A 25,259-nucleotide genomic window follows, 5' to 3' on the forward strand; every position below is an offset into this window, starting at 1 on the left:
TATAAAAACTTACATCTGCTAACCCCAACCTCCAACTCCATACCTCCCCCAACCCTCTCCCCCTTGACAACCACCAGTCTGTTCTCTATGTCCATGGTTATGGTTCTGGTTCTGTTTCATAGATAGGTTCATTTGTGTCATATTTTAGATTCCACATATAAGTTATATCATATGGTATCTGTCTTTCTCTTTCTGACATACTTCAGTTAGTATGATAATTTCTAGTTGCATCCCTCTAGTTGCCATTGCTGCAAATGGCATTATTTTGTTCTTTTCTATGGCTTTTTTATGGCTGAGTAGTATTCCATTATATATATTTAGCACATCTTCTTTATCCATCCATTCGTCTGTCAGTGGACATTTAGGTTGTTTCCATGTCTTGGCTATTGTGAATAGTGCTACTATGAACATAAGGGTGCATGTATTTTTTTGAATTATAGTTTTGTCTGGATATATGCCCAAGAGTGGGATTGCTGGATCATATGGTAATTCTATTTTTAGTTTTCTGAGGAACCTCCATACTGTTTCCCACAGTGACTGTGCACCAACTTACATTCCCATCAACAGGGTGGGAGGGTTCCCTTTTCTCCATAACCTCCCCAGCATTTGTTACTTGTAGACTTTTTAATGATGGTCATTCTGACCAGTGTGAGGTGGTACCTAATTGTAATTTTGATTTGCATTTCTCTAATAATTAGCGATGTTGAGCATCTTTTCATATGCCTATTGGCCATCTGTATTTCTTCTTTGGAGAAATGTCTCTTTAGAACTTTTGCCCATTTTTCGATTGGGCTGTTTTCATTGTTGTTGTTGAGTTGTATGAGCTGTTTGTAAATTTTGGAAATTAAGCCCTTGTGGGTCGCATCGTTTGCAAATGTTTTCTTCCATTCTATAGGTTGTTTTTTTGTTTTGTTTATGGTTTCCTTTGCTGTGCAAAAGCTTGTAAGTTTGGTTAGGTCCCATTTGTTTATTTTCACTTTTATTTCTATTGCCTTGGAAGACTGACCTATGAAAACATTGGTACGATTTATGTCGGAGAATGTTTTGCCTATGTTCTCTTCTAGGAGTTTTATGGTATCATGTCTTATGTTTAAGTCTTTAAGCCATTTTGAGTTTACTTTTGTGTATGGTGAGAGGGTGTTGAACAAGTAGCTCTATCCCACTGTTTAGTGTGTTATTTTAAAATGGAATACATTTTTTCTGATTCTAGTTTATTTTTATGCCTAAATCCTTTTAGCAACCCCCCTAGAAGCATTAATAAACCCAAATTAGACTTTACTACTTACAACATTGAAGTCACACACCTGTGAGAAATTTTTTAATCAAATTTTAACTTTATACTTGACAAGAAAATTTGATTCATAGAGCAGCTGTGATTTAGCAAACTTGGATTATTATATTCAAGGTTGCTAGTGTATGTAGTGCTTTTTGTGATTTTTTTTTAATAGAGTGACAGTTATATGTTCTTCAGGAGCCATAAGGGTTGTTTATTAAAAACACTCAGCTACAACATCGTATTAACATGATAAATGTAGTTTCTTTTTTTCTCTCAAAAATTTGGTGCCAGTCTGTCTGAATCAAATGATTTCAATGGAAATTAGGAAGCTAAAGGGGCTTTCTGTTTTCCATCTGTTTTCAGAAGCAAGAGAAAAGCACTGAGCATTGTCTGTATACCTCCTTATCTTTCCCTAAGAATTTTTTCTTTAATCCTGTTCATTGGGAAACTGTAAAATAGTATTTCTCCCTCTCTATCACTATCTTTCAGTATAAATTGTTGTGGGCTATTCATATTTTCTAAATGTTTGTTTCATTTTTTTATGTTGGATTTTTATAAATCAGATCAATACATACTTCAGTCCCGATAGTGTGTGAGGGGTAAAGATAATTGTGAAACCAGGTCACATTTGAGATTTCAAGGCATAAGTGCCCAGCAGTTTAAATGACTGCAAGGTAAAGAAGAGTGAAAGCAGTGCGTGTGGTCTGCTGTGATGTAGGACCTAAAGCTGATTATAGAAAGTATTTAGGGTTTGGGTAGGCTTTGAGGAATAGGGAAAACCTACAGTTGGTACAAAAGGCTTGGAAGCAGGAATATGCATGGCATCTTCTGGGTACATGAGGTGACTACACTTCCTAGATTGGAAGGTTTCTAATAAGGAAAAATACCATTGGAAAGATTAATTGTGGTAGACCTTGAATATGAAACCAAGAACTTTTGACTATCGTTTATACTGTGTGTGGTTAGTGAGAAGGCATTAAAGCTTTTGAGCAGACAAATGTCATGTCTAGTGACAGCGTGTAGGGTTAGTTGAAAACTATAGGCCCTCAAGCCCAATTTTCTCATTTTCTTTGTCCTTTACTTTAATGGAGGAGTATGAATTATGTTTCAAATTAAAGTTTTTAAAGCTTACAGTTTATAACTCACCACAAGCTTCTACATAAAACCCAAGAGTATTAACAATGAGCACATAAAGACCTGAATAATTCATAGGTATCTGAAGTGTTACGTAGTCAACTAGTCAAACTAGCTTGAATTCTGGTTATGCCACTCACTGTGTAATGTTGAACAAATTCTTTAACCTTTCTAACCCTCACTCCTTTCATCTGGAGTGGGAAGCTAATCATATTGCCCACTCAGGATTTTGAGCATTGAATAAGATATAAAGCATGTAAAGCTCTTAGCACACTGCCTGGCAGATAGTAAACATCTCTGATAAATACCTTTGCTGCTGTTAATTGTTGTTTTTATTATTATTATTTATCATTATCTAGTACTAATCGCTATCCAATTTTATTGTTTCCATGGAAGACTGCATTCTGAATTTTGATCTTTTAAAGTAGGAACACTTTTCCCATCTGGTCCAGAAAGAACCTCTCTCCTGTGCCACCCAAGTTTCAGGGCCCACTGGTGGCTTCTAGATTTTCTTTTCCTTTGTTCTGGGTGTCCTGCCTTGTCAATGAGGGCATGCCAAAAAAACAGGAAGTCTGGGTCCCACCAAGAAGGCACTGTTTGCTGCCAGTTATGGGGGAGTGTGGTAAGCTCTGGTTTTATAGGGCACATGCAGCATTAGATGTTTGTTTTGTGTTGTTTTCCTACAGGTAGGTTTTGTTATTACGCTTTAAAGTGTGGTGTTTATTATTCAGAAATTTAGACTTATCTTTACTTTTGTCAGGTTTAAGCCGTTTTTCCCATTCCAAACCTTGCAAGGATTCGAAGAAGATGATGAAGAGCATATCCATATACAACAATGGGCACTTACGGAAGGCCGCCTTAAAGTTACATTGTTAGAATGTAGCAGGTATGTTCTTTGTTTTGTCATTACTACATTATAGGAAAGAAAGTACACTGAAAATGTACTTGAGCAGTATTTGTGTTTATTCCCCGCTGTGTTAATTTATATTGTATTATCTGTAAATTCTTTAACTGTAAATTTCATAAAAGTAGTGCTTTCCAACTTATAAAAAATACAAACTATATTTTAGAAAGCATTCTAATGGTGGGGGTGATCATTTATCCTGCAGTAATTTCCAAACTTTTTAGATACATAATGCTCTGTTGGCATATTTCTTACTACCTATTAGAAAGCTGTTCATAGCATAACAGTTTTGAGAACTCTTTTTGATAATTGGAAATACCCTGGAAAGTTGCAAAATCAGACTTGTAAACTCCTGTGATTCTTAAAATTTTAGAGCTGGAAGGGAATCTCAGAAGTAATCTTGCCCAGCCTCTTTATTTTTCCAGCCCCATAGTCTAAGCTGTGTTCATACTTTGCTTGAACTACTTAATACATTAGCCTCCTTACTTATCTCCTGACACGGGTTACCATTGTGACAACCAGAATGAGCTTTTCAAAATGCATATCTGATTGTCACTTTCCACTTAAAATTCTCTAATGGCTTCCCCATTCCTCTTAGAATATAGACCCAAATCTTTTTCATGGCTTGCATGCCCCTCTTTACCTCTCTAGTTTCTTTCTCCACCCAGCCCCTCACTCACAGTGCTTCAGCCACATAGGCCTTCCTAAGAGAAGAGGTTGGCAAACTTTTTCTCTGAAGGGCCAGATAGTAAATATTTTAGGCTTTGTGATTCACATGGTTTCTGTTGCAACTACTCAACTCTGCCTTGTAGTGTGAAAGCAGTCATAGATAGACAACAGGTAAATGAATGGGCATGGCATGGCTGTGTGCCCGTAAAACTTTATTATATGAATTTTATAATTTTTATGTGTCATAAAGTTCTTTTGATTTGTTTTTTTCAGCCATTTAAAAATGTGAAAACCTTTGGTAGCCCACAAGCCTTATAAAAACAAGCAGTGGACTGGATTTGGCCCATGGACTGTAGTTTGCCATTCCCTGCCTTAGATATTTTAACGTACCAAGCTCCTGTGTTGACTCTCCACTATTCTCCTGGCTGAAGGCCCTACCCCATCTTCTGTTCCTTGAGACTAGCCTTTCTTGCTTCACCTTAAAAACTGCCTCCTTACTGTGTCTCCTGATCATTCCAACTACAAATACACTATCCTTATTGCTACATTTCTGTGACCACTTATTTGTTGCTTAATCACTCTATTTTTATTTTCAGCCCATAATAAAAAATAAGTGCTTGAATCCAGAGGTTTTATTTTATACCAAATATACCTGTATCCTTGCTAATAGGTTAATTTTGAGTATACTAGTAATATGCTAAATATTTTTTTAAGTCTTGGAGTGAATCAATATTGTGTACGATTATGTCAGAAAGTCTAGTTTAAAGGGAATTCTTTTATCAAAGAAAGACTGAATATGCTGTAAATTTTGTAAAAGGGACTGCAATGTACAGTAAAATGATATATACAATAAAAATACGGCTCTACGTAAGTCTGAATTTGAAGTAGCTAATCCAATATGCTATGGTAAGCATAAGTATTAAATCTCTCCTGTCTAAAATCTAATTATAATTTACAATTATATAAATTATATAAATATCTAATTATAATTATAAATATCTAATTATAATTTGGGCTTATATTATCATTTGGAAGGATGTTTATCAAGTGGCCTGTGTCTGAAGAAATTTTGGACTGATACTTTCTTTCAGTGAATTTTCTTATAGATTCACAGGCATCAAAATCATACCATTGGATTACCTTTTCCAAAATAATCATAGCAACTTCTAAACATTTGAAAGGCAGCTTTGTAAAAAATTTCTTGACTCTCCTGTTGTTAATTCCTACCTACCTATTCACCCGCCTATCCCCAAACTTGCAAAGATAGCCTTGAAGAAGATTCATTGATTGATTCATTGAACAGATATTTAATGCAGTGTATATGATGTGTAATCGGTACTGTGCTAGGAACTTTAAAAAACTAGTTCTTTTGTCTTGGTGTTGCTGATGAGATTATGGATTAATTATATGTCTGTTGTTTGCGGCTTTTTTTTTTTTTTTTTTTTTGGCGGTACGCGGGCCTCTCACTGTTGTGGCCTCTCCCGTTGCGGGGCACAGGCTCCGGACCCGCAGGCTCAGTGGCCATGGCTCACGGGCCTAGCCGCTCCGCGGCATGTGGGATCTTCCCGGACCGGGGCACGAACCCGCGTCCCCTGCATCGGCAGGCGGACTCTCAACCACTGCGCCACCAGGAAGCCCCCTGTTTGCGGCTTTTTAACCACTTGCTATTGCTGTCTCCTTTGCTCACCATTCTCTTGCTTTATTTGAGATACTGCTCACTTAAAACCTTGGGTCAGCCTTGAACCCAAGACTGCATGAAGGCATTGAGAGAGTGTAGTCAGGCATTATTTAGGTCATATTGAATTGAGATAAATAATACAAAGAAAAACATTACAATTTATGAAGTATATGTATCCTATTTTATTTTAATAAGGAAGTGTATAATGAATCTCTGAAAGAATATACAAGAAACCAATAAAAATTTTTATGGGGAAAAGGTTGAAGGAACTGAGTTAATGATGATGGACAGGGGTGAAGGTGAGAGCCAAACTTTTCACTATAACCTTTTTTATACTGTTTGATTTTTGTGACTGTATCACCTTGTCAAAAAATATAAAAATAAAGACCAGTATTTCTGGAGAGTTGAAGGAGAAAGCATGGACAGTAGTTCATGTTCTTATGTTAGTCCTTGTAGGCCAGCACCTTTCCCAGGTGACAGCTTAATCTTGGGAACAAGCAAGCACACTATCTCAATAGTGTTTTAGTCACTATCTTTATAAACCCAACCATGTAAAGTTACTTAGTGTTGTGGTGCTATGTGTTATTCACACAGTTTAAGGATCACTTAAAATTGTTAATGAAGGAGAGAATAAATTACTAATTACTACTTTTAACTCATTCCTGCTTTTTTATTCTTCTCATATTCTTATTAAAATCTTTCTTACATTGTTGTTTTTCTTCTGAGCATTTTTGTTAGTAGAAAAAAAAGAACTCTCAATTCATATAGATTACAAGTTTGTAAGATTCAAACTAAAGAGGAGATACTACTGTAATCTAAGTATTTTCATTTTTCCTGCTTCTGAATATAAATTCATCTTGTGGGGTTTATTGTAATCTCTAAAACAGAAAGAAAGGGACACTCTAGAGAAAATGGAAGAACAAATAACAGTGCCCCCTTTTTTGGAGGAAGGACAAAAAAATGCTTATCATTTATTTCAATTTTGGAAATTTAAGGCTTAAGACCTCTTGAGATATTTTTACCGTGACAACTTCACTTAGTGATATAAGAAGATTTGAAACAAATAGAGGAAAGTTTTAGAATGATCAAATTTTTAAGAGCACATAAACCAATTAAGATTAGAACATTTCCGTAGACCACTTGTATATATATAACGTTGTTTTGAATTAGCTTACTGTCACGAGTTGAAGTTTCTTGAGTTCTTAGCCTTTAGGCATACATATTCACATTTCTCCTGCTTGAGCGAGCACTATTTAAACATGTCCAGGTTGTTATAATGTCATAGGTTGTTATAATGTCATTGTTATAGTTTTAGCTTAATATTCTTATAAATGTTTATTTTTTAAGCTTTTTATTTTTTTAATAGATCTTTATTGGAGTATAATTGCTTCACAATACTGTGTTAGTTTCTCTTGTACACCAGAGTGAATTAGCCATATGCGTACATATGTCCCCATATCCTCTCCCTCTTGAGCCTCCCTCCCATCCTCCCTATCCCAATCCTCTAGGTCATTGCAGAGCACCGAACTGATCTCCCTGTGCTTCGCTGCTGCTTCCCACTAGCTAACCATTTTACATTCGGTAGTGTATATATGTCGATGCTACTCTCACTTTGCCCCAGCTTCCCCCTCCCACCCCGTGTCCTCAGGTCCATTCTCTGTGTCTACATCTTTCTTCCTGCCCTGCAACTAGGTTCATCAGTACCTTTTTTTTTTAGATTCCATGTATATGCGTTAGCATACGGTATTAGTTTTTCTCTTTCTGACTTACTTCACTCTGTATGACAGACTCTGGATCCATCCACCTCACTACAAATAACTCAATTTTGTTTCTTTTCATGGCTAATATTCCATTGTATATATGTGCCACATCTTCTTATTCCATTCATCTGTCAGTGGACACTTAGGTTGCTTCCATTTCCTGGCTATTGTAAATAGTGCTGCAGTGAACATTGTGGTACATGACTCTTTTTGAATTATGGTTTTCTCAGGGTATATGCCCAGTAGTGGGATTGCTGGGTCATTTGGTAGTTCTATTTGTGGTTTTTTAAGGAAGCTTCATACTGTTTTCCATAGTGGTTGTATCAATTTGCATCCCCACCAACAGTGCAGGAGGGTTCCCTTTTCACCACACCCTCTCCAGAATTTATTGTTTCTAGATTTTTTGATGATGGCCATTCTGACCGGTGTGAGATGATATCTCATTGTAGTTCTGATTTGCATTTCTCTAATGATTAATGATGTTGAGCATTCTTTGATGTGTTTGTTGGCAATCTGTATATCTTCTTTGGAGAAATGTCTATTTAGGTCTTCTGCCCATTTTTTAATTGGATTGTTTGTTCTTTTGATATTGAGCTCCATAAGCTGTTTGTATACTTTGGAGATTAATCCTTTGTGTGTTGTTTCATTTGCAAATATTTTTTCCCATTCTGAGGGTTGTCTTTTTGTCTTGTTTATGGTTTCCTTTGCTGTGCAAAAGCTTTTAAGTTTAATTAAGTCCCATTTGTTTATTTTTGTTTCCATTACTCTGAAAGGTGGGTCAAAAAAGATCTTGCTGTTATTTTATGTCAAAGAGTGTTTTTCCTGTGTTTTCCTCTAAGAATTTTATAGTGTCTAGTCTTTCATTTAGGTCTTTAATCCATTTGGAGTTTATTTTTGTGTATGGTGTTAGGGTGTGTTCTAATTTCATTCTTTCACATGTAGCTGTTCAGTTTTCCCAGCACCACATATGGAAGAGGCTCACTTTTCTCCATGGTATGCTCTTGCCTCCTTTGTCATAAATTAGGTGACCATATGTGCACGGGTTTATCTCTGGGCATTCTATCCTGTACCATTGATCTATATTTCTGTTTTTGTGCCAGTACCATACTGTCTTGATTACTGTAGCTTTGTGGTATAGTTTGAAGTCGGGGAACCTGATTCCTCCAACTCCGTTTTTCATTCTCAAGATTGCTTTGGCTATTCGGGGTCTTTTGTGTTTCCATATGAATTGTAAAATTTTTTGTTCTAATTCTGTGAAGAATGCTATTGGTAGTTTGAAAGGGATTGCACTGAATCTGTAGATTGCTTTGGGTAGTATAGTCATTTTCACAATATTGATTCTTCCAATCCAAGAACATGGTATATTTCTCCATCTGTTCATATCATCTTTGATTTCTTTCATCAATGTTTTATAGTTTTCTGAGTATAAGTCTTTCACCTCCTTAGGCAGGTTTATTCCTAGGTATTTTATTCTTTTTGTTGCGATGGTAAATGGGATTGTTTCCTTAACCTCTCTTTCTGATTTTTTGTTGCTTGGTGTATAGGAATGCCAGAGATTCTGTGCATTAATTTTGTATCCTGCAACCTTACCAAATCCATTGGTTAGTTCTAGTAGTTTTCTGGTAGCATTTTTACGATTTTCTATGTATAGTATCATGTCATCTGCAAACAGTAACAGTTTTACTTCTTCTTTTCCAATTTGGATTCCTTTTATTTCTTTTTCTTCTCTGATTGCCGTGACTTCCAAAACTATGTTGAATGAGAGTGGCGAGAGTGGACATCCTTGTCTTGTTCCTGATCTTAGTGGACATGCTTTCAGTTTTTCACCATTGAGTATGATGATTGCTGTGGGTTTGTCATATATGGCCTTTATTATGTTGGTGTAGTTTCCCTCTATGCCCATTTTCTGGAGAGTTTTTATCATAAATGGGTGTTGAATTTTGTCAAAAGCTTCTTCTGCATCTGTTAAGATGATCATATGGTTTTTATTCCTTAATTTGTTAATGTGGTGTATCACATTGATTGGTTTGCATATACTGAAGAATCCTTGCATCCCTGGGATAAATCCCATTTGATCATGGTGTCTGGTCCTTTTAATGTGTTGTTGGATTCTGTTTGCTAGTATTTTGTTCAGGATTTTTGCATCTATGTTCATCAGTGATATTGGTCTATAATTTTCTTTTTTTGTGATGTCCTTTTCTGGTTTTGGTATCAGAGTGATGGTGGCTTCGTAGAATGAATTTGGGAGTGTTTCTCCCTCTGCAATTTTTTGGAAGAGTTTGAGAAGGATCGATGTTAGCTCTTCTCTAAATGTTTGATAGAATTCGCCTGTGAGGCCATCTGGTCCTGGACTTTTGTTTGTTGGAAGATTTTTAATCACCGTTTCGATTTTATTACTTGTGATAGGTCTGTTTATATTTCCTAATTCTTCCTGGTTCAGTCTTGGAAAATTGTATGTTTCCAAGAATTTGTCCATTTCTTTGTGGTTTTCCATTTTATTGGCATATAGTTGTTTGTAGTAGTCTCTTATAATCCTTTGTATTTCTTCAGTGTCAGTTGTGATTTCTCCTTTTTCATTTCTAATTTTAATGATTTGTGTCCTCTCCCTTTTTTTCTTGATGGGTCTGGCTAAGGGTTTATCAATTTTGTTTATCTTCTCAAAGAACCAGCTTTTAGTTTTGTTAATCTTTGCTATCGTTTCCTTCATTTCTTTTTCATTTATTTCTGATCTGATCTTTTTGATTTCTTTCCTTCTACTGACTTTGGGTTTTCATTGTTCTTCTTTCTCTGTTGTTTTAAGTGTAGGGTTAGATTGTTTATTTGAGATTTTTCTTGCTTCTTGAGGTGAGATTGAATTGCTATAAACTTCCCTCTTAGAACTGCTTTTGCCACGTCCCATAGGTTTTGGGTTGTTGTGTTTTCGTTGTCATTTGTTTCTATGTATTTTTTTAATTCTCTGATTTCTTCAGTGATCTCTTGGTTAGTAGTGCAGTGTTTAGCCTCCATGTATTTGTGTTTTTTACAGTTTTTTTCCTGTAATTGATTTCCAGTCTTATAGCATTGTGGTCAGAAAAGATGCTTGATACGATTTCAATTTTCTTAAATTTTCTGAGGCTTGATTTGTGACCCAAGATGTGATCTATCCTGGAGAATGTTCCATGTGCACTTGAGAAGAAAGTGTATTCTGCCACTTTTGGGTGGAATGTTCTGTAAATATCAATTAAATCTGTCTGGTCCATTGTATCATTTAAAGCTTGTGTTTCCTTATTTATTTTCTGTTTGGATGATCTGTCCATTGGTTTAAGTGGGATGTTAATGCCCCCATATTATTGTATTGCTGTCGATTTCTCCTTTCATGGTTGTTAGCGTTTGTGTTATGTATCAAGGTGCTCCTGTGTTGGGTGCATAAACATTTATAATTGTTATATCTTCTTCTTGGATTGATCCTTTCATCATTATGTAGTGTCCCTCCTTATCTCTTATAACAGTCTTTATTTTAAAGTCTGTTTTATCTGAGTATTGCTACTCCAGCTTTCTTTTGATTTCCATTTGCATGGAATATCTTTTTCCATCCCTTCACTTTCAGTCCGTATGTGTCCCTAAGTCTGAAGTGCGTCTCTTGTAGACAGCATATACATGGGTCTTGTTTTTGTATCCATTCAGCCAGTCTGTCTTTTGGTTGGGACATTTAATCCATTTACATTCAAGGTTATTATCGATATGTATGTTCCTACTGCCATTTTCTTAATTGTTTTGGGTTTGTTTTTGTGGGTCTTTTTCTTCTCTTGTGTTTCCCACCTAGAGATGTTTCTTTAGCATTTGTTATAAAGCTGGTTTGGTGGTGTTGAATTCTCTTAGCTTTTGCTTGTCTGAAAAGCTTTTGATTTCTCCGTCGAATCTGAATGAGATTCTTGCTGGGTAATCTTGGTTGTAGGTTTTTCTCTTTCATCACCTTAATTATATCCTGCCACTCCCTTCTGGCCTGCATAGTTTCTGCTGAAAAATCAGCTGATAACCTTATGGGGATTCCTCTGCATGTTATTTTTTGTTTTTCCCTTGCTGCTTTTCACATTTCTTCTGTGAATTTAAATTTTGTTAGTTTGATTAATATGTGTCTTGGTGTGTTTCTCATAGGGTTTATCCTGTATGGGACTCTCTGTGCTTCCTGGACTTCGGTGACTGTTTCCTTCCCCATGTTAGGGAAGTTTTCGACTATAATCTCTTCAGATATTGTCTCAGACCCTTCTTTTTCTCTTCTTCTCCTGGGACCCCTGTAATTCGAATGTTGGTGCACTTAGTGTTGTCCCAGAGGTCTCTGAGATTGTCTTCAGTTCTTTTCATTCTTTTTTCTTTATTCTGCTCCCTAGCAGTTATTTCCACCATTTTATCTTCCAGCTCACTTATTTGTTCTTCTGCCTCAGTTATTCTGTTATAGATTCCTTATAGTGTATTTTTAATTTCAGTTATTGTGTTGTTCATCTCTGTTTGTTCTTTAGTTCTTCTAGATCTTTGTTAAACATTTCTTGTATTTTCTCAGTCTGAACCTCCATTCTGTCTCCGAGATTCTGGATCATCTTTACTATCATTACTCTGAATTCTTTTTCAGGTAGATTGCCTATTTCCTCTTCATTTATTTGGTCTTGTAGGTTTTTACCTTGCTCCTTCATCTGTGACATATTTTTTTGCTCTCTTTTTTTTTTTTATAAGTGGGATTGTGTTCCTATCTTACTAGTTGTTTGGCCTCAGGCTTCCAACATTGGAGTTTGTAGGCTGTTGGGTAGAGCTGGGTCTTGGTGCTGAGATGGTGACCTCAGTGAGACCTCACTCCGATGAATGTTCCCTGGGGTCTGAGGGCCTCTGTTAGTCCAGTGGTTCAGACTCAGAGCTCCCACTGCAGAAGCTTCAGCCCGACCCCCGGCTCGTGAACCAAGATCCCACAAGACACGAGGGGCGGCCAAAAAAAAAGAACAATTATAAAGTAAAAAATAAAATTAGACTAGGAAACTAACAGATGTGTTAGAAAGAATATAAAAGTAAGGGGCTTCCCTGGTGGCGCAGTGGTTGAGAGTCCGCCTGCCGATGCAGGGGACACGGGTTCGTGCCCTCGTCCGGGAAGATCCCACATGCCGCGGAGCGGCTAGGCCCGTGAGCCATGGCCACTGAGCCTGCGTGTCCGGAGCCTGTGCTCCGCAGTGGGAGAGGCCACAACAGTGAGAGGCCTGTGTACCGCAAAAAAAAAAAAAAAGAAAGAATATAAAAATAAAAATATAGATGAACCAACAACAGGAAGGTACAACAGTACCACAATAGTAAAAAAGAGGAGGAGGGGAAAGGAGAAAAGGGTGGGGGGGAGGCCTAAGCAAGGGCGAGGTTTGGGCAGTGGGCAGGGCCTATACTTAGGACCCACAGGGCTGGAAAAGGCCCTGGAGGCTGTGGGGGGTTGGGCTTAGGCTCAACAGAACAGAAGGGGCCCAGACGTGCCCCCCTCCCCTGGTCTCAGAGGGCAGGGGACCTCACCTGGGAGCCCAGCAGGTTTCCTGGGCTCGAGTGGGCAGGGCAAACACCCTCCTCTCCTGCTCCTCCCAGAGGGCCCCTCCCACCTGCCTCTCCTGATCTCCCTGGCCTCAGGGGGACTGATCCTGTCTGACCTCCACTTCTTCTACTCCTCAGTCCCCCCACATCCTACCAGTTCACTTAGGGGTTCCTCCCATCTCCTTGGGTGTCAGGGTCTCCCACCAGTGGCCAGCAGGCACCCTAGTTGTGGGGAGACTCTAACGCGGCATCTTCCCACACCGCCATCTTGACTCCGCCCACTCTAAGCTTTTTAGAGCTTGACCTTGAATCAAGTAAAAAGAATGTAACTTTAATAATTTTTTCCCAAAATCCATGAAATAGAACATCATATTCATCATCCACAGACAATGATGGCTCTGTTCAAGGACTTATTTCTTTTTATTTTTTAAACTTTATTTTGAAATAATAAAATGTTTCTGTGTGAGGATTTTTTCTTTTTTAACTTTATTTTGAAGTAATCTCAGACTTACAGAAGTCTGTTTGAAGATTTATCAAACTTATCTGTTGTAAGGCTTTGAGAGTGAATTTTGCCAATGAGGAAACAAGTTAGAAGTATTCATAGAAAACTGTTTACTGAAAATACTGGAGTTGTACAGCTGGAAGCTTTATGCTTTAGAAGGCAACATGAAGTGGAAATAATACTGGCTTTTGAGTTAGAAAGTGCTGTGTTCACATCCTAGCTATGTGCTCTTACTGTCATGTGTTCTCAGGGAAATTACACATCTATAAAAATGGACAAGGGTGCTGCCTTGCTGGTAATTGTGATCAGAGGTAGGTAAATAAACCACAGTTCCCTACCACATAGTAAGGCTTCAGTAGATATGGCTTCTATTATTATGCCTTAATATAATCATTATCTTGTTTATCAAGAAGAAAACAAATCCTTAAACAAAAGTGTTCTTTTTTGCATATTTGGTTATGAGAACTGGAATTTGAATTTTATTAATTTGAAAGGGTCTCACACTGTAAAGGGAAGTTCTTTTCTAATTACATGAAATAACAGTTTTGAATTTCCAAAATAAAGGTTGAGAATGGAAACACAGTTTTGTTTGTAAAAATTGGTTCTATTTACCAAAAAGCAAAGTCATTCTGAATAGTTGCTTTTTTTTCACATTGCCTAAGGCTAGATTTTAACCACAGAAGAACTCAATTGCTGTATTTGTAGTATTGTTATTAGACTAAATTATTTCACATTAGTATTACAATCATATTAAGATTATTATTTTTAAATTTATAATTTATAGTCCGTCTTCTAAAAGAATTTTAGGTATTTTGCAAAAATGATATACCTATATGCAGTTAAATAGAAAATAAATTAGATCAAAAACAACCATGTAGAGAAGAGAAGATCAGTTTTCTGGCAGCAAAGGAAACTTGCTGGAGTTCCTAGTTTTTATTTCTTGATAAACTGTGCATGTTTTTCAGGGGAAAAGAAATTCTGACCTCAGATTCTAGGAGGGATTTGTCCCCTACATCTTTGTTGTACAATGTAATGGGTCTCTTTTCCCTTCTCTTCTCTTCTCTTCTCTCTTTTCTTTTCCGGTTTTAGCAACCACTTACATTTTTTAAAAAACAAACTTAAGATTATAGTAGTGAAAGCAAAGCCTATAAAGTTCTGTTGTGTGAGAGTTCTGTACTCCAGAGCAGTATATTTAGGATAGTCTGTCCTAATTATAGATAGAAGTTCTAATTAAGGTCAGTTCTTCACTGACTCACACACTGTTCTAAAGCCTCTGTTTTCTCAGCACCTTTTAGAGTGCTGTTTTACTGGGTTCCAAAAATACATCATTTTTAAAATTTTTAAATGTTAACACAAATACAGGAAAACCATAGCACTTGACATTCTTCTTTCATTACCAAGAGTTCTCCCTTATTCCATAATTATCTGTCATCAGCATGGACTCATGGATTCCTATTTTTTTCAATCACTATAATTCTTTACCATCCTTAATTATTTTGGTGCCTAAATTATCTCATATATGACGACTAGGAGCCTCTTCAAATAACCCTGTATTTTTTTCCTTTGCTTTTCTTCTTCTTCTCCCCCTCCTCCTCCCCACCCCCCTCCTCCTCCTCACCCCCCTCCTCCTCCTCCTTTTCTTTCTCCTTTTTTTCTTTTTTTCTTTTTTTTAGGTCTTCACTACTTTCTGGTACATATAACAAGCTGTTCCAGGTTCATTTTATATCTTCCCCATCACAGTCCTAGAATCGGCTATTTTTCCAAAAAGCCCTGGTTCCTTTTAGTAGAGAATGGTATTAGGAATCAAGATCTGGGTGTTGGGTATGTTCATTGCTACTTCATATATTCATAGGACCCTTCAGTGAGCAGGATTAGGAAATACATATATGTGAAGACATTTGTAAACATATACATACATACCACACACACACACAGATACACAATTTAGAAATCATGAGTTCACCTGATACTTCCAGTTCTATTTCATCCTCATAGGGTTGTTCCTTGCCTTGGTTCTTCCCCGCCTTGGTTGTTCCCCCTTTTGTATTTTTATGTCCCTTGAGCCCTGACTCCCAATAACATCAGCACTTTGACTCATTTGCTCAATCCTATACTACATCTCAGATAGTTCTGAAATTGCTTTGTCCCTACGTGAACAGAGAACATACTTACTAAAAGGAATTCAGGATTTATTTGCAGTTCTCCCCTACCCTACCCATTGAGGGCATGTGGTCATGTACTGTATTCATAAATTAGAATAATTTTTCCCCTTTAGTGTGATTATGTTGTTCATTTGAAATGCAGTTGGGTTCGTTTCAGTTTGCTCTCAGTTTCAGTCTCCCCCCACCCCTGCCTTTCTATCCTTATTGATTCCTATTTTTTCATATGTAGAGCATTAATGTGCTTCTATGACACAAAACTATACAAAAATATATACAGACAACCCTTACTCAGCCTGGCACTGTGTTAACCAAAACCTTGCATGTCAGAACAGTGCAAAGCAGGGACACAATTCTGTTATGCAATTAACACAAAGTGAGGACTGCCAGTAATATCATTTGGATCTTCTTTACTGTTTTTTATTTTTATCTAGTTTGGTCAATTAGTGAATAAAGCGTGTTAAATCTTCAACCATGACTATTAATTTTTCTCTTCTTTTGTAATTTGATTATTAGGTGCATATTTCTTCTTTTTTTTTTAACATCTTTACTGAAGTATAATTGCTTTACAATGGTGTGTTAGTTTCTGCTGTATAACAAAGTGAATCAGCTATACATATACATATATCCCCATATCTCCTCCCTCTTGCGTCTCCCTCCCACCCCTCTAGGTGATCACAAAGCACCAAGCTCCGTCTCCCTGTGCTATGCGGTTGCTTCCCACTAGCTATCTGTTTTACATTTGGTAGTATATATATAAGTCCATGCCACTCTCTCACTTCGTCCCAACTTACCTTTCCCCCTCCCCATGTCCTCAGGTCCATTCTCTACATCTGCATCTTTATTCCTGTCCTGTCCCTAGGTTCTTCAGAACCTTTTTTTTTAGATTCCATATATATGTGTTAGCATACAGTATTTGTTTTTCTCTTTCTGACTTACTTCACTCTGTATGACAGACTCTAGGTCCATCCCCTCACTACAAATAACTCAGTTTCGTTTCTTTTTCATATTTCTTCTTGACATGGGGACTCTCTTATCATTATGAAGGGTCCCTCTTTGTCTTATAATATTTCTTGCCTTAATATTTATTTCATCTGATATTGATATAGCATCTACAGATTTCTTATTTTCATGGTGTGTGTGTGTGTGTGTGTGTGTGTGTGTAGATATATATCTTTTTTTAACAACCTTTTACTTTCAATCTATTTGTGTCTTTATATTTAAGTTGTATCATATGTCATAAACAGTTGGCTCTTGCTTTTATGTGTATAACAATCTCTGCCTTTTCATTGGAGTGTTTAGTTCCCTTATACTTAATGTAGTTATTGATGAGGTTGTGTTTTTAGATCTGGCATTTTGCCATTTGTTTTTTGTCTCATCTGTTTTTTTTTTCCTCTCCTCTGTTTCTTTTCATCCTTCCTGTCTTGTGAATCAAATATTTTTTAGTATTCCATTTTAATTCCTTTATTGGCTTGCTAACTATAGTTTTATACTGTGTATATGGTTGCTCTAGGAATTGGAGTATGCATCTTTAATGTATCCCATATACTTAGAATATTGTTACTGAAGGTAAATTACAAGAACCTCATAATAGTTTATTTCCATTTATGCCCACATCATCAGTGTTGGTCATATACGGGTATCCCCTGCTTTTTGAAAGTTCACTTTGCACCACTTCACCTTTATGAAAGACCTACTTTAGTACCTGTTTTTGCTAACTGAAAGAAATTTGAAGAGGATTTTTACTTTTACAGAAATTGAAAAGAGAAAATGTCATTCAACCTTTGTTTTGCAGCAAGCTGACACCACCAAGCTCCTTCTCTGGGAACTACATTCAGCATCCCAGCATCAAGCCGCCGTAGCTTTGAACTGTGTCTGTGAACATCTGTGCTTTATCTTGATTTATTTTGTGCATCTATTAGCAAGATGTGTCCTAAGATAATTGCTTCTGCATTTTACACCATTTTTGCTTACAAAAAGTTTCATAAGAATGCTCTACTTTTGGATAGCAGGGGGAAACCTGTATATTACATTCATATATGTTATTAACCCATCAATAGTGTTATTTTTAGCTTTAAACAGTCATATGTCTTTTAAAGAAATTAAAAGAAACAAATTTTTTTTGCATCTACTGTATATTTAACATTTCTATTGCCCTTCATTCCTTCCTTCAGATCAAAGTTACCATCTGGTATCCCGTCCCTCCAGCCTCAAGAACTTCCTTTAGCATTTCTTGTTATTTAGGTTTGCTGGCAACAAATTCTCTGTTTTTGTTTATCTGGAAAATTATTTTTCATGCAGTTGTGAAGGATAGTTTTCCTGATATAGACGTCTAAGTTGACAATTATTTTCCTTCAACACTTTAATTATTTCAATCCTATATTCTGATGAGAAGTCAGCAGTCAATCTTACGGCTCCTCTCCACGTGCAGTCTGTCATTTTTCTGTAGCTGCTTTCCAAGTTTTCACTTTGGTTTTCAGTCCTTTGACTATGTCTAGAGGTAGTTTTCTTTATTTGTTTGTTTTTAATGCTTCTATTTCAGTGAACTTCTTGGATATGTACATTAATGTTTTCAGTCAAATTTGGGAAGTTTAGGGGCATTATTTTTTCAGATATTTTTTCTGCTTCTTTCTTTTACACCTCTCCTTATGGGATTCCAAATTACATATATGTTGGGCTGTTTCATTTTCCCCATAGGTCCTTGAGGTTCAGTTTGTTTCTTTAAACTCTTCTTTTTTTCTCTGTGTTCTTTGGATTGAGTAATACTAATCTGTCTTCAAGTTCACTGAGTCTTCTGCTATCTCTAGTCTGCTATCTCCAATTTTTAATTTCATTTATTATGCTGTTCAGCTTTAGAAGTTCAATTTTGTACAGTTATCATTTCTCTGTTGAGAATACCTATCTTTTCACTCATTATTGTGTTTTCTTTAATTCTTTGAACGAGATGTTCTTTCAGCTCTTTGAGTATATATATATATTTTTCTTTGAAAAAAATATACAAATGCTGCATTGAAGTCTTACCATCTGGGCCCATTAGGAGTCAGTTTTTATTGACCGCCTGTCCTGTTGACCATCGGTCATACTTTCCTCTTTTCTTTGATCGAAAACTGGACATTGTAGATAATGAGTTGTAGCAACTCTGTATTCTCTTATGTTCTGAGGATGATTGATTTTCTTTTCTAGTGGGCAGTTAACTTGCCTGTTTTCAAGTTGCAAACTTTGTCTCCGTACTCTGCCCACCCTCCCCATCTTCCCAGCAACAGCATATATTTCTCTTCTTCTTTGTCTTCCCACTGCTGCCTTTTTAGACTGGTGCCCTAATTTTTCCTTCTTTATTTAGCAATCAGCCAAGGATTTGAGCAGAGATGGGACTTACCCGCTCAGTGATTTCTTTGTCTCCCCATAATTTCTAGCTGCTCTGCCGGCTCTGCTGGCTTTGCACTCTATCCTGATTCTTGAAACCCATAAAGCTTCAACTTTCTGCTGCTTGAACTACGCCACCGTTTTCCTGCAGCCATAGCCCTGAGCTATGAAAACCCCATGCTAGCAGTTTATACTCCTTGTCGCAATTTTATGAAATTAGACTGTCCTCTGCCTTCTGTGTGCTTTGGGAAGGTTTACATTATCTTTAAATGTGTTTTTAAAATTCTTTTTATCCAGTTTTTATAACTGCAGTCTGTTGGAGAGTTTGTGTGACCACTTCACCACTATTACCAAAAGTACTGTTCACTTGGTTTTCTTGTAGATGTTGTTGACAGGTATTGCCTTTGTTTTCCTGGTTGTTCTTTGTGCTTTAATGGGAGGATTTGGGGAGACTCAAAACCATGCTACCACCACTGCCATCCTTTTTAGAACCAGAAATACGTATTTTTACTTTGATTTTATAAGACAAAGGAAAGGATTTAATCATGTGATTAAACTATTTTGAAATAAAATCAGCTGTTTCTTTTATTAGGTGAGGCAGCTTCAAGGTAAAAATTTGGTAGAAAGAATTAATACTTTAAGTAGCATTATATCCATATTATATAGTGAAATGTTTAGTTCTTCTATAGAGAAGGCTGTTAACATGGAATTTTGAAATTCGTTTATAAGATGAGCAGTTTTAGAAATTAAAACCAAGGAAATATTTCTAGCTTGCATTTGTTTGTGGTCTTCCATTTATTTTAGTATTGAGTTTGATTATATTCACTTGTTTATTTTTGACTCAAGTGGTAACTGTTTTTTTAAAAATTTTATCTGAAGTAAATAAGGCTAAATATTAACTCCCTGCCACCCCAAGTAGTTGGTAAATGTGTGTGCCTTATACTCTGCATTAATTTTAATGTTTGACAGTTTATCTTTTTTAAAAAGAGAAAATATCTAGCTAAATTTGAATATATTTGGGGGCATGACTCTACAAATACCTCTGTTGTTACTAATAGCGTTTACTTATTACCTGCAATATATAATATATGGTAGGTACTTTGCATTCATTATTTCAGCCCTCAGAACATCTTTATGAGATTAGTATTATATCCATTTTATAGATGAAGAACTGAGATCCATAAATTACTTGCCCAAGACCCCATAGCTGGAATTTGAATCTAGGTTTGTTTGACTTCAAAATCCTTCACTCATTCTATCTTCATAGCCTTTTTTTAAAACTTGTTGAAGAAAAAAATTTTGGTTCTTAAATTTTTCATATTATGTTAGAAGTATATAAATTTTGGAATTTTTTTTTACCTATTTGAAGGCAAGTCATTATATTTTTTTAAAAATTACCTTTTCAAGATCTTGGGATGTAGAAATGTGCATTAGTAATGAAGCATCATTAAGATAAAGGCTGGGGCTTCCCTGGTGGCGCAGTGGTTGAGAGTCCGCCTGCCGATGCAGGGGACATGGGTTCGTGCCCCGGTCTGGGAAGATCCCACATGCCACGGAGCGGCTGGGCCCGTGAGCCATAGCCGCTGAGCCTGTGCGTCCGGAGCCTGTGCTCCGCAACGGGAGAGGTCAGAACAGTGAAAGACCTGCATACTGCCAAAAAAAAAAAAAAAAAAGATAAAGGCTGAAGTGTTACCTTCATGGAGGAGAGATAAAAGGAAATTAGCTCAAACATGAGACATTTAAATTTGTGTAAGGGAAAATTTCCACTCAGAACGAATTACTTGGAGCTGTTGCTGAATATTACTCCTAGTGGTTTTTAAGGCTATATAGATCTATAATCATAAAGGCCTGCTTTTGACTAGAAGAAGACTTTTCAGAAGATTCCAAATTTAGAGTTCATTTGTCCTGGGTTTATATAGGTATTCTTGCCCCACCTCCTCTTTCCTAAGATTACTGTGTTGGAAAATAGTATTGTTTCTTTTGTAATTGTACAGGCATAGCTCCAGAACACCACAATGAAGTGAATATGACAGTAAAGCGAATGACATGAATTTTTTGGTTTCCCAGTACATATAAAAGTTATATTTACACTATACCGTAGTCTGTTAAGTGTGTGATAGTATTATGTCTAAAAAACTGTACATACCTTAATTGCAAACTACTTTATTGCTAAAAAATGCTAACCATCATCTGAGCCTTCAGCGAGTCATAAAATCTTTTTGCTTGTGGATAATCTTGCCTCGATGTTGATGGCTGCTGTGACTGATCAGGGTGGTGGTTGCTGAAGGTTGGGGTGGCTGTGGTAATTTCTTACAGTAAGACAACAGAGAAGTTTGCTGCATTGATTGACTTTTCCTTTCACAGATGATTTCTCTGTAGCTTGCAGTGCTGCTTGATAGCATTTTACCCACAGCAGAACTTTTTTCAAAATTGGAGTCAGTCCTCTCAAATCCTGCCATTGCTTTATCAACTAAGTTTATGTAATAGTCTAAATCCTTTGTTGTCATTTCAAAAATCAGTTGAGTTTGCCGTCTTACATGGGAATGATTGGTGGTGCCCCAAAATAATTATAATAGTAGCATCAAAGATCACTGATCATAGATCACCATAACAAATATAATAATAATCAAAAAGTTTGAAATACTCCAAGAATTAACAAAATGTGACACAGACACGAAGTAGCAAATGCTTTTGGAAAAATGGTGCTGATAGACTTGGTCGATACAGGGTTGTCACAAACCCTCAATTTGTAAAAAAAAATGCAATATCTACGAACTATCAGTAAAGCAAAGAGCAACAAAGCGAGGCACAATAAAACGAGGGTATGCCTGTATACCTCTCCTGCTATTTCATACAGTAAAACAGCTGTTTTAATTCTTCTGATGTCTGAATTGTAAAAGAATTTAAGAAATTAAGTATGAACCCAGATGACATAAAGCCAACACTGGGTTTTAAAATGCCAAACTCCAAAATGTTTAAGTGCAGTGTTGGCATGCTATTACTTATATGTGACACTTTCAACAAAAGTGAACTGTAAAATGAACCGTGGTCAGAAAAATAAGAATTCAAAATAGTGTTTTATCTGAATTTTCCCTCTCTTTGCACCATTATTCCATGACTGTCAATTAGTTCTTCTAATGAATTTATTGAAGATGTCTGAAGGTGATATTAAGATGCACTGTTTTCAGAAATTGCTGTTTATATATGGATTGCATAGAAAGAGAAATTGAAGGCCCAGAGACAAGAGGTATTTAGGTTAAAGGTGAGGAAGTAAGTTCTTGAAAGACGTGTATTAGTAGAAACAGGAAGGGATAACTGGTATAAGTAGGATAGGGTTTAGTGAGTGACTGAATATGTGGATGTGTATAGGTGGAAGAGGCAAAGGAATGTTAAGGATTTGAGTCTAGGAGAATTATGGTCTCATTGACTTTGATTTGGTCATCAAGTACTGATTATTTTCTAATATTAGAGATATAAAGATCAAGACAAAGCTTCTCCCTTTCAGGACTAGTGGGGGAAATAGAGGTGCTTGTTTCAGAGGGAGATGAGTTTGACTTTATATGTCTTAAGTAGTAGGGCATGGTTAGATTTCCTTGTAGAAGTGTTCTGCAAACTTGATGGTTTAGACATGGAGAAGGAGAAAGACAGGGACTGGAGATTAGGTTTGGAGGTCTTCGTCATAGACAGGGAGAGTTAAGTCCTGGGTGGGGATAATTTCCAAGGGGGAGGAGTATAGACCAGAGGTAAGCATATATAGGAGGTCAGCCAAGTTTAATTCTTTTCACAACCCTTGAGTTGATATTTGACTCCCTTCAGGTGTGAGATTCTCCTTTCAAATTAAGTTTAATCATCCAAAAAAAAAAAAAGATTTTTGGTTTTCACTTTTGATTATAAAAATGACTGTCTTATAGAAGAGTGCACAGGGAATTCCTTTCCTTTTCTCAGTGGTTTGGTCTTGAGTCATATAAATTCTCTCTTTGTTTCTTGATAGGTGATGTTTGTGCTTATGCTCAACATCATGAGGTTTCAATATACCTTTGCCTTTAAAAAAAATAAACATTTTGAAATTGGAAAGAACTTTTATAGAGCTAATAGCTCTTTCCAGAGACAGATGTCTAAAGGCAATTTTCTTTGCCTTTTTTGTTTGCAGTACAGACTCCTACTCCCTTAGGAAGTAGTAATAGTAGAAATGTATTTGTACTCATTTCTTGCTAATTCAATATATGTTGAGTGTTCATTTTACTCAAAATATGTATTAACCAGTGACTGTTGCTACTTGTTTCTGGTGATTATATAATTTGAATAGTAAACCTTTGTTTAACTCAAGACTGAATTGTAGATGTACAATGAAAGTGGGTACTTTTGTTTTAAATGTTCTGTGTAAACTAAAGCAAATGCCTTCTTAATTCACCCAGTTGGCTGGTACTAGTAGTACAGTGGAAACTCCTTTCTGGCATTTCTCTAGAAAATTATATGTTTTTCCAAATCAGTCAAGATATCAGTCAAGAAATCAGGAAAATGGGGGATACTATTATTCTTCTTCTAAAAGGATTAAATCTTAATCAACATAGAGTCATTAGTAGTTGAAGGAATCCACTGATTGCAAGTCAAAAGCAGGTTCAGAAAACGCTAACATAGGAATTTTGTCCTGGGAACCAGATCTGGTGCTTGTAGGAGAGAAACAGTCAATCTAAGCAGTCAGTCTCAGGTATCTCTTTTTCCCTGTCTGTTGCTAATGGTGGGTCATTCTTGCAAACAAAATAAGTATTAAGACGTTTATACACACAGTATACTTTATACAGATCCTAAGAAATAATACTTTTTTAAAAGAAATAAGTTTTCTAAGCAAAATAGATCCTTACTAAATTGGCATTTATGACACATGCTTTAGTGTAGTGTTGTTAGCTTTTCTAGAGTACTAGTAATGTTTGCTCAGTTTTTCCAGAATATTCACCATTGGCTACAGATCTTTGTAACTACCTTAACAGAAGAAATGTAAAGAGTAGAAGTGAGTATTGTGGAGTGCTCTGACATAGAATCAGAAGTTGATCTAAAATCAGAATTAATAAATGCAGTATCTATTTTGATGGCAAAATTAAATTCAGGGTAATCAGACAAAATATTTTCATCCTTAAGAAAAGAAATAAACATCTGAAGCAACATAGAGCCTAACAACCCAACCTAAAAGTGTTTTTGGAAGTACTTTTAATAGTTGATCAGTTGCTTTTAAAATGAAAGTTTTCTGTATCTGGAATATTTGTCACAAAACAGAGATCAAGGCTATCTGATAGGGTAGATAATGTTTTATGTACTTTAAAATTTCATTGTTAAGGATGATAACTATTAAATGTTAAATATTGGTGGTATTTCAATATTTTAAATGATTTTTATTTGGAATTTATTTTAAGGGACCCTTCTTTTAATATTTTCTGTTATCAAATGTCAGCATCAGATAAAAATCCATTTTATATTTTATTGAAATACATAATCTTATTGCAGTGTATTGATTCATAGTAACAATAAAACAAGCATTTATTATTATATCTTTTTGTAACAAATCTCTGAGACTTTTGATATAACCCTAATGAACGCTTATTATTCTTTTTCTCTTTAAACAGCTTTATTGAGATATAATTCACATACCATACAATCTATCCATTTAAAGTATATGATTCAGTGTGTTGTAGTATGTTCAAAGGGTTCTACAGCCATCATCACAATCTAATTTTAGAACATTTTTGTCCCTCTCAAAAAAACTCCATACTCATTAACAGTCAATTCCTAATCCCCCTAGTCCTCCTCCCCCAGCCCTTATATAACCAATAGTCTACTTTCTGCCTCTATAAAGTTGCCCATTTCCAGACATTTCATACAGTATGTGGTCTTTTGTGACTGGCTTTTTTCACTTAGCTTGTTTTCAGGGTTCATCCATATTGTAGCAGGTATCATTACTTCATTTCCTTTTGTTGCCAAATAATATTCCATTGTATGTGTATGCCACGTCTTATTTACCTGTTCATGAGCTGATGGACATAAGGGTTGTATTCACTTTTTGACTATTATGAATGATGCTGTTATGAACATTCATGTCAAATTTTGTATGAATGTATGCTTTCATTTTTCTTGGTTATTTACCTAGGAGTGGAATTTCTAGGTCATATGTTAACTCTATGTTAACTTTTTATGGAACTGCCAAAATAATATTCAAAGTGGCTGCATCATTTTACAACCCCTCCAGCAATGTGTGAAGATTCTAGGTTCTCCACATCCTCACCCATACTT

The 25,259-nt window shown here is 36.1% G+C and overlaps 1 protein-coding gene across 2 annotated transcripts in view; it reads left to right on the plus strand.

The window, feature by feature from the left end:
• Positions 1–25,259, plus strand: part of PDZD8 (PDZ domain containing 8) — a 99,317-nt gene that overhangs the window by 25,351 nt on the left and 48,707 nt on the right. For both annotated transcript variants that reach the window (XM_060033997.1, XM_060033999.1), the window contains one exon: positions 3,171–3,296. In XM_060033997.1, the coding sequence (XP_059889980.1) occupies positions 3,171–3,296 (126 nt within the window). The remainder of the gene's footprint in view (positions 1–3,170; positions 3,297–25,259) is intronic.

Source organism: Delphinus delphis, chromosome 16 (assembly GCF_949987515.2).
Source record: "Delphinus delphis chromosome 16, mDelDel1.2, whole genome shotgun sequence".
Taxonomy (NCBI): domain Eukaryota; kingdom Metazoa; phylum Chordata; class Mammalia; order Artiodactyla; family Delphinidae; genus Delphinus; species Delphinus delphis.